We start from the raw sequence: 14,130 nt of genomic DNA, 5'->3' as shown, positions 1-14,130 counted from the left end.
AGGTCCCAAGCATCCACTCTATTACCTCTGTGACGTCACCCATAGGTTTCCTATTGAGGGGGTTTGAAGCTCGGTGCGGTGTCGTCGGTTGTTGCCATCTTGGCAGCCCTCGACTCCGCCTCCAGCTTTTGACTCAAAGCTGCCACACTCTTTAATCATGATCGAATTTAAACGGGTTAATTGTATAAAACTTACGGCAAACACAATTGTCATAATTGTACAAAGAAAGGCATTTTTTTTTGTTCAAAGATTAAATATTTTTGAGGAACCAGATTCACTCTTTGTTAACTCTCTAATACACCGCAGATAAATTACCACCACAATGAAATGTACGTGGTCATGTTCTGTTAGTGACCTACTTCTCTGTGTTGTGGTCTCCCGCTCTGGGAATAACAAGTATGTAGCTGATGACCAGTTTGGTCCCTCTCGGAGCCCCTTATCTCTAGGTTAAGTATGGGTGTGTCGCTCACGGCCGTGCATCAGTTTGATGTGACTCAAAGATACTCACGTAGAACTTTACCCCCCCCCCCCCCGAAAGGCTTTCTTCTGTGGCAGCCGGCTTACTTCACTTTTTCCTTCTTTAGAAAGAGTTCAGGGAGCTTTCAGCTACTTGTCTCTGATAAGATGGTCACAACAGACTGAACCATGAGTAGCTACATTTACCTGATTAAAATCATCCCGATTAAAGAATTCAATGTAACCGTTGACATGGAGGCTAATCAAAACGATCTCATAAGATATGTGTTTACATACCTCCAAAACATCAGTCATTATAGAATTTAACTGGCAAAGTGGATCTGCTGCTGTTAAATCTACTGGATATACACGATCAGTCATAACATTATGACCACCTTCCTAATATTGTGTAGGTCTCCCTTGTGGTGACTCATCAGAGAATGGACATGGGCCTTCTGAGGGTGTCCTGTGGTGTCTGGTAACAGAATGTCATTAGTGGGGGCCTTTGAGGGGAGGGGCCTCTGTGGATCATCCCACAGATACTTGATCAGTTTGGGATCTAGTGAATTTTTTTTGTGTGTGCCTGTGTCAGGCTGCATCCTGCTGGGGATGGCTGCTGCCATCAAGGAGTGTCATTGCTATGGGGTGGGGGTGCCTGGTCTGGTCTAGGTGGATGCTACATGTCTAAGTAACATCCACACCAATGAATGCCAGGTCCAGAAGTTTCCCAGCAGAACACTGAACTGTCACAAGATGGTCAATGTTATTTACTTCTCCTGTCAGTGGTCTTAATGTTGTGGCTGATTGGTGTAGAATAGAAGGAGATGACTAAGCTAATATTTTTCTGTTGAACAGATTATCAAAGGTCAGCTACAGGGAATATGTGAATGATGCTCACTGTCTCGTATTTGGAAAAGCTTAAAAAAAGCCAGATAAAAATAAATGTGGACACGTCCCTGGGTAGTTGTCTTGACCTTCCTCTCTCCGCTCGTCATGAGACGTCCCAGATGTCTTCATCAGCAATAATACACCACAACCCTGACCATTTTATTTTGAAGCCCTCTCAGTTTGGGGCTGTTTTCATGAACCTGCCCTAGGACGTCCAATTAATTGAAGTTTCAGTTGAAATGGAAAAGTCAAATACAGGTCAAGTGTGTGCACCGCGGCCGGTTTAACTGTCAGCTGATGCATTATACCTTATGGCAGTGAAAACATTCATTTTTATTGTGTAACGCTCATTTTCCTTTGTTTCAAAGCCAGGACCAGTGAAGGTTATAGGTCTATGCTGCACTAACTCTTATTGTTATGATGGATTCAGTCTGTTGTTGTTACAGCAGTAATAAAAACTAACGGATGGGGTGCAAATAGAGAAGGCTGAGAGTGATTTCATGGGAGGGAGGACACAGGAGCATAGTTGCTCCTTGTGAAATCATCCAGAAAGCCTTCAGGGTCACTGCCTCTGTGTTCTGTCTTAAAGTTGAATTTTCGGTTGCTTCGGTTAACTTTGAAGATGGTTGTTGTTGTTTAATGATTTCTGTGGTGTGTTTCTGAGGAGGCAGCAGGTCTACTCCACTGCTCTCTCTCACATTCCAGCTGTTCACATTTCCTGTTTTCTGGAGATAATCGGTGTCACATTCAAGGGTAGCACGTCTCCTGGCCAAGTTCTGCACTCTCTCTTCTCTCTGCGGTCTGATTCCATAAATTTCATAGATTTCATAACTGAAGAATCCGCAACTCTGTTCAACACTGAATCTGATGCTCCCAGTCTGTCTCAAGCCTTTCTACAGATTATCTTGCTCTGGGTTCACCCCCTCCCCTCTTCTGTATCTTGTCTGTCTAGGCTTGTTGACTCAGCTTTGATCCCACTCTCAGACATGCACTCACAAACACTCATCCACAGGCCGTTGACTTTACACAACTGAAGTCCTGTTGTGCTGTAAGTGATTAACTTCTCAAACAAACTCTTGTGACCTCTAACGAAGGACCTTAATCCTAATCATTTCTGCACACAGAATATAAATCACTTAAAACACCTTATCACGCCCTTAGAGCTCATCTTCATCACATTACCAACCCAACATGACCTATTACTCTTTGATTTTTAGTTTCAAACTAGCAAAAATGCATGTCAATCCAAATACATACATGTACTGGTGGCCCCAGTTAGCAGCTGCCATGCTAACTGAAGCTAATGGATCTGACCCAGATACTGGTGAGTAGTCCCCTCACTGTCAGGAGATTCCTTTCATTTTCTCTCTACAGTCTCTTAAGCTAACCATTAATTGTTTTGTGGGAGCACTTTACACATCTAATAAGCAGTGACATCTTCCTCCATTTTCAGTTCAATACTCCCAAACATCAGCACTGTTATGACAACTTCCTCCTCGTGGTGTCATGAGTCCATCCTTAGATGTATATAACAATAGACGAACCCTCTTTGACGTCAGTCAAAGATTTCCTAAAGAGCACTTTTGAAGCTCAATATGGTGTCTCCTGTTGTCGCCACGTTGGCACTGCCTGATTTCATCTAACTCTCAGTTTTTTTTGTATCATGAATTCATCCTCAAATGTATATAATAATGGACGTACCCTCTATGACGTACCCTCTTTTTGAAGCTCAATATGGTGTCTCTGGCCATCGCCATGTTGGAAATGCGTAACTCCACCTAATTCTCAAACTGTCTTCTATATCATGTCTTTATATAAATGGACTGACTTTCTTTGACGTCACTCATAGCTTTCCTAAAGAGCAGTTTTGAAGTTCAATGTGGTGTCTTTGACGGTCGCCATATTGGCAATGTTCGACTCCACCAAAGGAGCAGTCTTTTTTGTGTGTAAATATGTTTATTTCTGCTGTAAAGTTGGACATTTTAACGTGGAGGTCAATGAGGGTTGAGTCACTTTTTGGATTCGGCCTCAAGTGGACATTAGAGGAGCTACGGTTTTTGTTTCTTCCTGGATTAGCTTAATTTTTCTGCGCCGGAGGTTGCTGCTTGGAAGATTCACAAAGTTTGGTTCGGTAGAGCTGGTAATCAAACTGTGGATGATATTGTGTCTTCCTGCAGTTTACACTACATGTGTGGACAGTCGAGTTTACAAAGTCTTCCAAATGCTAAAAAAAGATGATCAAAGTTTCTGTCTTTCCAAATATCTGTTGGATTGATGAAAGGATTTCTAATAGTAATAGTTAAATCACACTGTGACAAGTGTACGAGGACGTAACCCCAGGCTGACCTGCATTATATTACTGCTAAAGTACTTGTGAGTCAAAGTGGAGGAATGCAGTGTTGATTTAGAGGATTCACATGAACAAACAACAAATTCAAGCCAAAGGAGGATTTTTGTAGCTTGAACTGTTTCTTATTAATCCTGACGGCTGACCGAACCGTTGCAGTGTTGCATTCCTGTTGCATATTGTATTGACTGAGGAAATTATAGCTCATTTGCAGGTCATGGAAATACTCTCTGAAGTATGTCAGTCATTTAAGTTGGCTTTTATTACAGGTCAGTGTATCTAGGTGCACCGTTGTCTTGAATGAGAACAGCTCAAGCCTTTTAAAATCCTTTCATTGTGCACATGTGGTAAAAGTGAGGTAACTGTGTCCAAAGCGTTCCTCTTGTTTGTTGTCCAGCGACACATTTTCTGCTGCTATATTTGTCACCTGTGCGCTCCAGTTCCTTGCACCTCAGGCGTCTGGTAACCTGATTCCAAACTTGCACAAACAACGTGCAGCTTGTAATAATATTTGCTTTCTGTTCTGGGAGACTTAGCCTGCAGGATTTTGGCTGCATGAGGGGTTTTTATAGGGAATGTTGTGCCGGCATGACAGCTGATGTAAAAAACTGTTAAAACTGATGACGCTGTGACGGCTTTTCTGGAAACATGCAACAAGAAACCATCTCTGGTGAGCGGTAAATTGCAGATTTTATTTTTTATTTTTTTCCTGTTCAGTCAGCGCTCCTACAGGCTCCATGAATATACACGGCCAAAAAGCTTGACAATACTTTATTGTAATGGACCTAATTGTGTGGATTAATTCTGTGTCTGGAAAAATGTTCCTCGGGTAAAAGCTTTGCTAAATGAAGAGGCGTTAATAAATGAAGTAAGAGAGCTGAGAGGATTAGTTCACCGGACGCCAAAAATTCCAAACCTTCTCAGATTCGTTGCTCGGACCAAACTTTGCAATTTGAAGATGTTGCCTCGGGCTCTGGAAAGTTTTACAGAGTAAAATAATTAATGAAAGACTAATAATAGGATAGTGGGTAAATAAAGCCATTGCTCAGAACTGAAAAGCGGCGTGGAAAACAAACATCTCCATGCGTGACTCAGCTGCAAACACGCCTGGAAATGCAGTTTGATGTGAAGATACTGTGAACGACACACAAATGTGGAAAGAGATAACCAACTCCACTGCTTCCTGTATTAAGAATCCCAGAATGCACCCCACCAGATGTGGTCGTATAGAGTGCAGCTTCCAACGCTGTGATCTTTCCCATAACCCTCCAGCTCTGTGTATCTCTATGCACACATTACTTCATTTTTCTTCCTCTTGACCTGATATGGTCTATAGCGTTGTCTGGTCATCAGAGCTGAACACAAGTTGGGCGGCCGTCTCTGATCTGATACCAGGAAATTCCTAAGTTGTCAAAGGGTTAGGGTTTGTCTTTGCTATAGGAGTGAAATGGGAGCATGAGTAATGTGGAGAAAATATTTCTTTTTAGCTGAGTTTGCAGCCGGTTGTTTGACAAACAAGGAACAAAGCTTCGGAAACTTTTGATCTGGGAAGGGCTTGAAATAGCTTGAAAGGTCTAAAAGGGGAGGGCATGTGTGTGGTAATAGTAATTGAGAGGCTACTGTTGGGTAGCTGAGATCTGAGACCCCCTCTGGGCCACTCTAGGATCTAAAGAGAAAGTGTGGGAGTCTCTGGATGAGACTGTGCTGCAGAAGTTACTCTGCTCTGTGCCACAGTTTCCCTTGCCATGACGCACACTGCATGCGGTCAAGTAAACGCACATGCAGACCCTAATCTGTGTGTACGTGAGGGAAACACAACCCCTCTACCCCAGCTCCTCCAGGACAGCAGATTCCATGGCTGTAATGGTGAGAATAATGCTGAGAGGCTTCCAGCGATAGAGATCTGAGCCTTTTGACGGAAATGTTGTCCAGGAAAAGCTTGGCTTTGGCTTCACATAACCAGAGAGGCTGTTGTTGGGTAGACTTTGGGTCCTGTGTGAAGTCCAGCTTTAGATTCAGACAGGAAAAAGGCAGAATGGGTACTTGTGTACATTAAGATTTGCAGATACAAACATGTTCTAGGAGGTAAAATGTGTACTGTTTTAGTTGGTGGAGTCTGGTGAACTTGAAGAGATATGATGGTGTGACCTGACCTGAAATTTTAGTTTAAAGTTAAAGCCTTCAGGGCACTTGAGTTGTCGGTTTGTATGTAAATGATTCAAGGAGTTAAACCGCTGAACAGCTAAGGAGTACGAGCCAAAAGCAAATGTTTGAGATGTATGTGTGAGCAGTTGTTGTCATTTACGTGACCAGCTGAAACGTCAGTGCAAGGACCACTGGATGGTGTCATTTGATATGTTTGGTTCAGGCTGAAAGCTCGTGAAACATCCCTAGCCTGGATCAAGGCCCAAGATCCCCGCCTTCAATTCTTTTGTTGGTCTGGAGTCTCCATTGGGAATGGATCAAATTGTTTGTCATACACGTCGTCATCCGAGCTCCACGGAGTTGAATTTGTTGACAACAAAATCTCTGCAGCGGGAGAAGCATGGTGTTTAGAGTCCACTATTGCGTCTGTTGTAAAAGATATCGAGAATGCATTCGTCACTTAATGTCACGTATTTTGTTTGTGGATGGTTGGAGGACTGTTCAGTTGCATGCAGAGGTCTCTGCATTAGTTAAAACACGCCCCATAATGAAATCCATATGCAGTCATTTGATAACTAACCTTCTACTTCTCAACTAGGACTGGGTAACGCTACGGACTTCCTGAATCGGTTCGATTCCGATTCACAAGGTCCCGATTCAGCTTGATTTGATTAATTTAGAGAAATTTCAGTTTCTCAACTATTTAACTTAGTTTTAAAGGAGATTTCTACCAAACTGATGTTCCCAGAGATTAGTGGCATATCCACAATGTTTTACCTCGAGTTTCACAACTTGCGTATCTCTTTGCTTTTGTGCAGCTCTTCTCTGTCGTCGTACTTTTTTAAATCCAATCAGCTTTCAGGTCTGACGGTGCTCTCACAGTTGAAGCTTCTTTCATGTTTTGGATCTATCTAACGACGACTAATCTCATTGGCCAGTCCGAGATTTGTTTGATCTCGTGAGGCCGATACGAGAGGATGCAGGACATGGCATGTATTTAAAAAATCGATGTGAGGATTTTTTGAATCGTCAGACCTTTCAAATCAAGATGGATTTTTTTTTAAACCCAGCCTTATTCTAAACATTACTGTGTTTGGTCCTTAGTACCCCAGAAGCCACATCATATTATTCCTTAGTTACCCTAGGTGGCATTATGTTGGTTGCCCTATACTATGAGGAGAGACCTTGGAGTTAGTTTTGTTATTTTTGAAACAAGTGACAAAGACTGAATTGATGTGAAAGGTTTAAAACCTCCGTTAGATGCACATTTCATGACCTTTCAAGAAAGATAACATGTCCCGAGAAATGAGGATCCGATTGATGGAACTGAGATGTGATGTTCTCCTGATAGAGCCTCCACTTCCTCATGAGCTCTGAGCCTGGAACAGTCTGTACAGCGGAGGCACAAAGGACGTAGTCTGCTCTGAGTGTCTGCCGGTTATTTTTCTTCTTCATTTTGTTCCTCACCAAGTCGCTACAGGCTTGTAATTGAAACCGAGTCCGTGAAAAGCGTTTTCCCTTTTATTCCTGCAGCCGCTGCAGTGTTTCAGTTTCTCCCATGACTGCTCAGCTGAACTCCTTCACACTCGGTCATAATCCCGTGAGGCATTCAGTCGAGCTGGAGGTGGAAAATATCTTGTGTTGCAGAGGAACAAAAAAAAAAAACATTAGCAGCTTAATGATTGACCGTTTGATCTCTGTTGTTTGGTGGTTTGGTGGTTGGAGGTTGGAGGTGTGGGCCTGCACAGGGATGGTGAAGCAGTGTTTGTCCCAGGACGCCTCATACAGAATGCAGGACATGACTCCCTGGTTATATGAGGCAACACGTCCAACTCTGCAGGTTATTTTCAGTGCGAGCTGCAGACATTCCTTACGTTTGGAATGTGACCTCTACTTTATATGATATCAGGGTTTTCCCACCACATAGTCGACGCAGGCTCCTCAGAAGAAAATGCACAGAATCATAGACATTTAGATTTTTCTTATTTTAGTCACGAACTTTATTTAGAAATCTAGTTATTCAATAACTATTCAACAAGTTATAAAGAAAGATGTTCTGCCACTAATTAGCCTACGCAGCGTCGAGTATGATTTAACTTCAGCGTCTTGTATTGATTTTAATTGGAAATGCAGACGGTTGCCTACAAGTCTTTCAGGTCTTTATCTGCACTAACAAACTGATGACAACTTCTAAATACACGGGGGAGGGTGGGGGGAAACAGCACAGCCATGCTAGCCGTTAGCATCTGTCATCTGTCATCTGTCATAAGAGCCTTTGTTGAGATCTGGTCTGAAACACAGCAGATTCCCGGGCACTGCAGCCCGACCAACAACCAGACGGAATTTACTGACGCTTGTTGTTTTGAGGTTACAAAGAATTTCCATGTTTATTTCCTCTGTTTAAAGACTTTCTTTTAAGCGTGCCGTAATTTGGGGTGAATGTCTAAACATTGTGAAGTACGCCACGCCAACCGAGACGTGTTTAGACCATCGACTACATGGATGCGGCGTTGCAGTCCTGCACAACTTTTATATTTTTATCGGATTCAGCTAATCCCATTAAGTATCAAGGCTAAGTACTGCCTGGGCATCCAAAGTCTGATTTAGTTTAGTTTTCTCCAATGTCAGAAAACAATTAAGAACATGCTGAGTCAGATTGTTTACTTGGAAATGGATGCATGGGCTGTTAAATGACAATTTTTGTTATGTTGGTTATTTGTAAAATGGGTCCACCCAATGAACAAAATGGTTTCAACAAATTGCTGCATGTTTATAGCTTACATCTTTCCTGTAAATTACCTCATTGAACTGTTTCATATGTTGGGAAAATATGCAGGAATCATGACCTAATCAAATCCATTTAAACAAGTTGTATTTTCCTACATGGATCTCCTGTTTCTTGACTTTCTTCTTTCATTTCTTTTCTTTCAGAAGCTGCTAAACATGGCAGCACACTCATGCTAGGAGTCCAGTGCTGACGGTGTGGAAGGAGAGAAGAGGAGGAGGAGGAAGCAGCACAACGTGGAAGAAGAGAGCCAGTCTTAGAGGAGATTGGTTTAACCATCAGAGCAGATGGGTGAGACTGAAGACGAGCGCACGGCTCAGGCCAGCCAGCTCTTTGAGAACTTTGTCCAGGCGTCCACCTGTAAAGGGACCCTGCAGGCCTTCAGCATCCTCTGCAGGCAGCTGGAGCTGGATCCTCTGGACTACGCAAACTTCTACAGCTCACTGAAGGCCGCAGTCAGCACCTGGAAGGTCAAGGCCCTGTGGACCAAACTGGACAAAAGGGCTCAGCAGAAAGTCTACAACCAGAATAAGGCATGCCAAGGCACCAGGGTAAGAAAGACCTACTGGGATTAGACTGTAGAGGAGTCTGAAGCTGCTGGTAGAAAGGCTAAAGCCAGACCCTGGTGTGTTAGCAGTTTCAACAATTGACTTAGACTGAGACAGACTGATTGATCCACAAGGGAAATCACTTGGTCACAACAGCTAAGTTACACATTTAAAAAAAAAAAAAAAAACGCTCTTCAAAACCACTAGAAAAAAATTAAAATAGTAGTTTTTATTTAAAAATAATATAAAATCAAATAACACAAAATAAATAAAAAATAAATAAATACAAGTAAATAATAAATAATAAATAAAAGTAAATAATAATAATAATAATAATAATAATAATAATAATAACAAAATAAATAAAATAGTATAAGAAAAAAAAGTAAAAGAATAAAATAATATAAATAGTCCTGATTTGCCGAAATATTTCTTAGCTTAGCATGGAAAGTTAGCAACTCAACAAAAAAAAGCTTAATTCACTAAATAAATACACACACAAGCAACAAACCCACTGAATGAAACGGTAAATGTAAAGTTTCACCCTCGCCATGCACCTATTGCTCGGTGAAAAACATGAGGAGAACCATCAAGATCTAACTAGATGACCGAGAACCTTAAACGTCTTCTCAAAAAACTCTACAAGTCCAGTTGCCTTTTTTGAACCTTTTTTTTTTTTTTGGATATAGATGACGTTTCCATTATAGCACACGACCTTCTGACCACAGTTAGTAACATCAGCTACAACATCAGCAATCAACATCATAATCTAGCATTTACCAGTTACTTGAGTCTCACAGTCAGTCGCTAAGAGCCATGGTTATACTTAGTAACCAACATTAGCTTCCACCATGTTAGATTTTCTGGTTCTCTGGTTCTGCAAATGTCAACAGTGTCAAACATGATTCCACTGAAATGAAATTATTATGCTGTTTTAAATTCCAACACCCGTCAACATCTCTTCGTCAAGTGGCTGTTTCTTTGTTTTGTACAATTATCCACTGCAATAGATTTAATTTCTTTTAGCGGCTTCAGAAATAGACGATTTAACCTCAAACTCAACAGAGCTGTTGTCTGCAGGCAAAAATAGATCTAATGTGAAATCATCTGACCCAGATTTAGTTCAAGGCACGACTTTGAACAGAAAGGGGGGTAAACTTTGATTAACTTTGATGAACAGCGTTGGTATTTAAACAGAAATGGACTCTTTGTGATCATTTTTAGTGTTGATTGCGTTGCCGTGGTAACTTGTTTTTATTTTTTTTATGGGAATCTTAAAAATGTGAAGGGAAAAAAAATGAAATGTTTGCTCAAATACCCAAATATGGAAGTTTGCCAGTGTGGATTTGTTAGAGAAATTAATTATGTAAGGGGATTACTTCTGTTATTGTGTGCAAATAAATAATTAGACCAAAGTAATCCGTACTCAGAGAAGCAGAATGAACCGATTTTGTTCACATAACTTTATTTGTTTATTGAGTATAATAATAACGTAGATTTATTTACACTAATAATATAATAATTAGGGCCCTTAGGTACTTGTACTGCCCATATTCTAAGCAGCAGAGAGATGGAAAGACTTCATATCTGAAGGAAAAAGATAAGACGTCCGGAGGGGAAAAGAGGTCAGAGACTTGCAGAGGAGAGATTAACACAGCAGGGTTGGGCCGAGGGTTTTCTAAAAATAAAAGCTAAACTATTATTCCAGACATTTTTTTTTTTTAATTTTCCAAGAGAACCTGCTATTTGGGGGTGAGGGCTGGGTGGGCACTCTGTTTTCTTTAAGTGCATATCTAAAATCAAAATTAGGACGGAAGATTTGGGAAATTCTGCAACTTGGACCTCTATGTTTAGTCGCTTTTACGTGGAAAAACCTCACTCCCCGAGGTGATTTATGTTCTGAACCGTTACAATAACGTTCCCCAGATGGCCGTGCTAATTGTTTTGGCCGTTAACGTTGTCTGGAACCATGTAAACGGGCTGACCTGGAAGTCGGCAGTTAACTGTAATCACATGATGAGCATTAACTAAAAGAAATAAAGAGAAGCTCAGATGAATAGATTTAATGTTATTTCTTCTTACAGCTCTAAACAGTTCCCTTCTAGATTAGAGGCGAAGCTTTTGAATGGATTTTTAATGACTCCTGATTCACACACGACTAAATGAAAGCAGGTTGCTCCTCACACACTAGTTCTTACAGAGACAGGGTTTAGTTGTTTATTAATATTTGCACCAATACCTGGATGTAAACGTGAAATTCACTGATTTAGCTCTAAGCTCCGTTGCAGTCACTGACTTTGTTGTTGAAAGCTTTCTGATCGGACGCGTAGTACGTCTACGCTTTTCGGCAACTGCAATTGATCCGAAATGCAATTTGTTAGTCTCTCAGCGACTACACAGATACACAAAATTCCTCCTCCTTCTAACCTCCTGCAAACCATCTGCTCAGACGTCTTCTCTCTTTTGTTTGTGTTGCGGGGATTTTGGTAAAAGTCACTGTTTGACATTTATTAGCTCCGACTCAGTTTGAAGTATACGGAGAAACTGAACACAGCCACTACTTTAGGCCTTTACATAGCTCCTGTGTAGTGGAAACCAAACTTCAAGAGGTACTTCATGCATAAACTATGCATAAGTTATAGATTAATCATCAGTTTTTGATTTTGCCTGCTCCACCACTAGCAATGAAACCACATGCTTATTTCTGTAGGTCATAATTGTGCATTTAAACACAACACTGGTTTATTACTTCTTAAAGTAGCTATTGTATTAGCAAATATAACTTATTTATGGAGGCACAAAGTAGCAGCATTCATTTGTTGTTTTGCGCTGTGAGTTTTAGCTCCGTTTTGGGCTCCTCCAAGTCCTGACAGAATTTTCAGGACTCGTTAAAAAGCGCCACTTCCAGCTGGCCGCGTGTCACTTTGGTATCCTTTTATTGTCGTTGCAGAGCGCAGGTTGTACAGTGCAACAAGATTTTGTTTATAGCTTTTTATTGCAGGATGCTAAGTATAAACAGTATTTAAATTTAAAAAAAGAAGAAGAAAAATCAGTGATAAAAAGAAAATATATAACCTTAATCTAAGTCAATGGAATGGAATGTGACATAAATATGAAATAAACTTTAAATATGACAGTGGAATAGAAAAATATGACAATGGGATATACATATTATATGTACAGTATTGTGCAAATTAACATCCAGTATAGACATTTGTTGTTTACATAGCCGCAGCATGGTCACAATGGTGGATTTATCAAAGGTTTTATGCTAAAATTAAAAGCTGACTGCTGCTAGAAATTATTTTGGTGAGAGTTTTGGATGAATTAAAGTTTGGGAAAGTAAAACCAAAACAATTCCTCCTCTCCATCCCCTTCAACCCCATTCAGTGTCTGATCATCGGTGGGGGTCCCTGCGGTCTGCGGACGGCCATCGAGCTGACCCTGCTGGGCTGCAAGGTGGTGGTGATCGAGAAGAGGGACACCTTCTCCAGGAACAACGTGCTCCACCTCTGGCCCTTCACCATCCACGACCTCAGGGGCCTCGGGGCTAAGAAGTTCTACGGAAAGTTCTGCGCTGGCGCCATCGACCACATCAGTGAGTATAAATTACTGCATCAGGTTAATCTATAATCGTGCCAAACATTAGACGTCTTTGAAAGTTACTTGCTAACATATCTCATCTGGGAGATTCCTAAAACTATAAAGCAAAGCACCCTGCAGCCGCGTTAAATCACTACCAACCAGATTTACGTGACAGTGTCTGGCCACAAAATGAAAATCGTCTCCACACGGCTTTCATGGCATCTCTATATCTAACAGCGTGTCATGATTGGTGCAGAGTTTGCCCCAGATTACAGAGTACTGTAATTCTTCATAAATTCTACCCTAGTTAAAAGTACATATTTGCAGTTTTGCATTGCGTGCTTTTTAGATGTGCTGTATTTGCCTGACATGTTTTCTGCGCCCTCCCTCCAGGTATCCGCCAGCTCCAGCTGATGCTGCTGAAAGTGAGCCTGATGCTGGGAGTGGAGATTCATGTAAATGTGGAGTTTGTCAAACTCGTAGAGCCGCCGGAGGAGCAGACTGGAGACAGTGAGTCTGTCACTCGCTGCACTTTCTTCTTCTGTAATATGTCCAGCAGATTTGACGCTCCACAGCAGCAGAACCACTTTGTCAATAAAGTTCAATAGGGGTTGATGTTTTAGGCCATGCATGTCTTGTAGGGATGTCCCGATGAAGTTTTTTTTTTTGCCTTGTGATCGGATATCGATCTTCTAATATCGAGAATCGACCGATCTGAGTCCCGATCCAATCCCTACCTATAGATTCCTAAAGTCTGTCCTTGTCTTCCTTGTCTTCTCCCATAGTCGACTGGATTCAGTCCAATAAATCTTTCAGTCAAAGTGTGGAGAGGGTAGCTGGTACCTTGTGTTCTGTACTACAGAAATGTTCTGGTCATCCAACGCTGCCATAAACTCCCTAACCCTCTCTGGAAGATTTTTCTCCTTGACGCTGTCTCCAGGAAACTTTTCTCTTCTTTTAAAAGCAGAATTCAGTTGGTAGCAATGAATGACGATCACCTACTACCACCTCACCTAAAATCCACATTGCGAAATTCATTCAAAGTAAAGTTCCTCCATGCATCAGACATGTTTACTCATGTGATTTTGGTTCCTCTTCTTCTTCTTCTTGTTCAATTTTCAGCAGCTTCAACGTTAGCCAACCGCCACTAAAACAGAAGAAGGAGCTTTAACTTTCAGGGATGTGGTTTTAGTTTATGGTAGACGCAAAATAAATTTCTCCAAAAGACTGGATCAGGCTTGGCTGAAGGAAATCAGTCATTTTAAAAATGCATGGATTGGTTAACGTTGGAATGTCTGATCAGAGTGATTTCAGTCGGGTTGAAGTGATGTTGTGTTCAGGGCGTGTTGGAAGGTTAAAACTTGGTTTTAAAGGTT

General features: G+C 41.3%; 1 protein-coding gene across 2 annotated transcripts in view; it reads left to right on the top strand.

Moving 5' to 3' along the window:
- Window positions 1-14,130, top strand: part of mical2b (microtubule associated monooxygenase, calponin and LIM domain containing 2b) — a 60,280-nt gene that overhangs the window by 7,880 nt on the left and 38,270 nt on the right. For both annotated transcript variants that reach the window (XM_084554724.1, XM_084554725.1), the window contains exons 2-4: window positions 8,768-9,172; window positions 12,560-12,767; window positions 13,148-13,264. In XM_084554724.1, coding sequence (XP_084410850.1) covers window positions 8,909-9,172; window positions 12,560-12,767; window positions 13,148-13,264 — 589 coding nt within the window. In that variant the 5' untranslated portion in view covers window positions 8,768-8,908. The remainder of the gene's footprint in view (window positions 1-8,767; window positions 9,173-12,559; window positions 12,768-13,147; window positions 13,265-14,130) is intronic.

This window comes from Chelon labrosus (genome assembly GCF_963514085.1).
Source record: "Chelon labrosus genome assembly, chromosome: 11".
In the NCBI taxonomy this organism is placed as follows: domain Eukaryota; kingdom Metazoa; phylum Chordata; class Actinopteri; order Mugiliformes; family Mugilidae; genus Chelon; species Chelon labrosus.
This window is presented reverse-complemented; position numbering and strand designations above follow the sequence as displayed.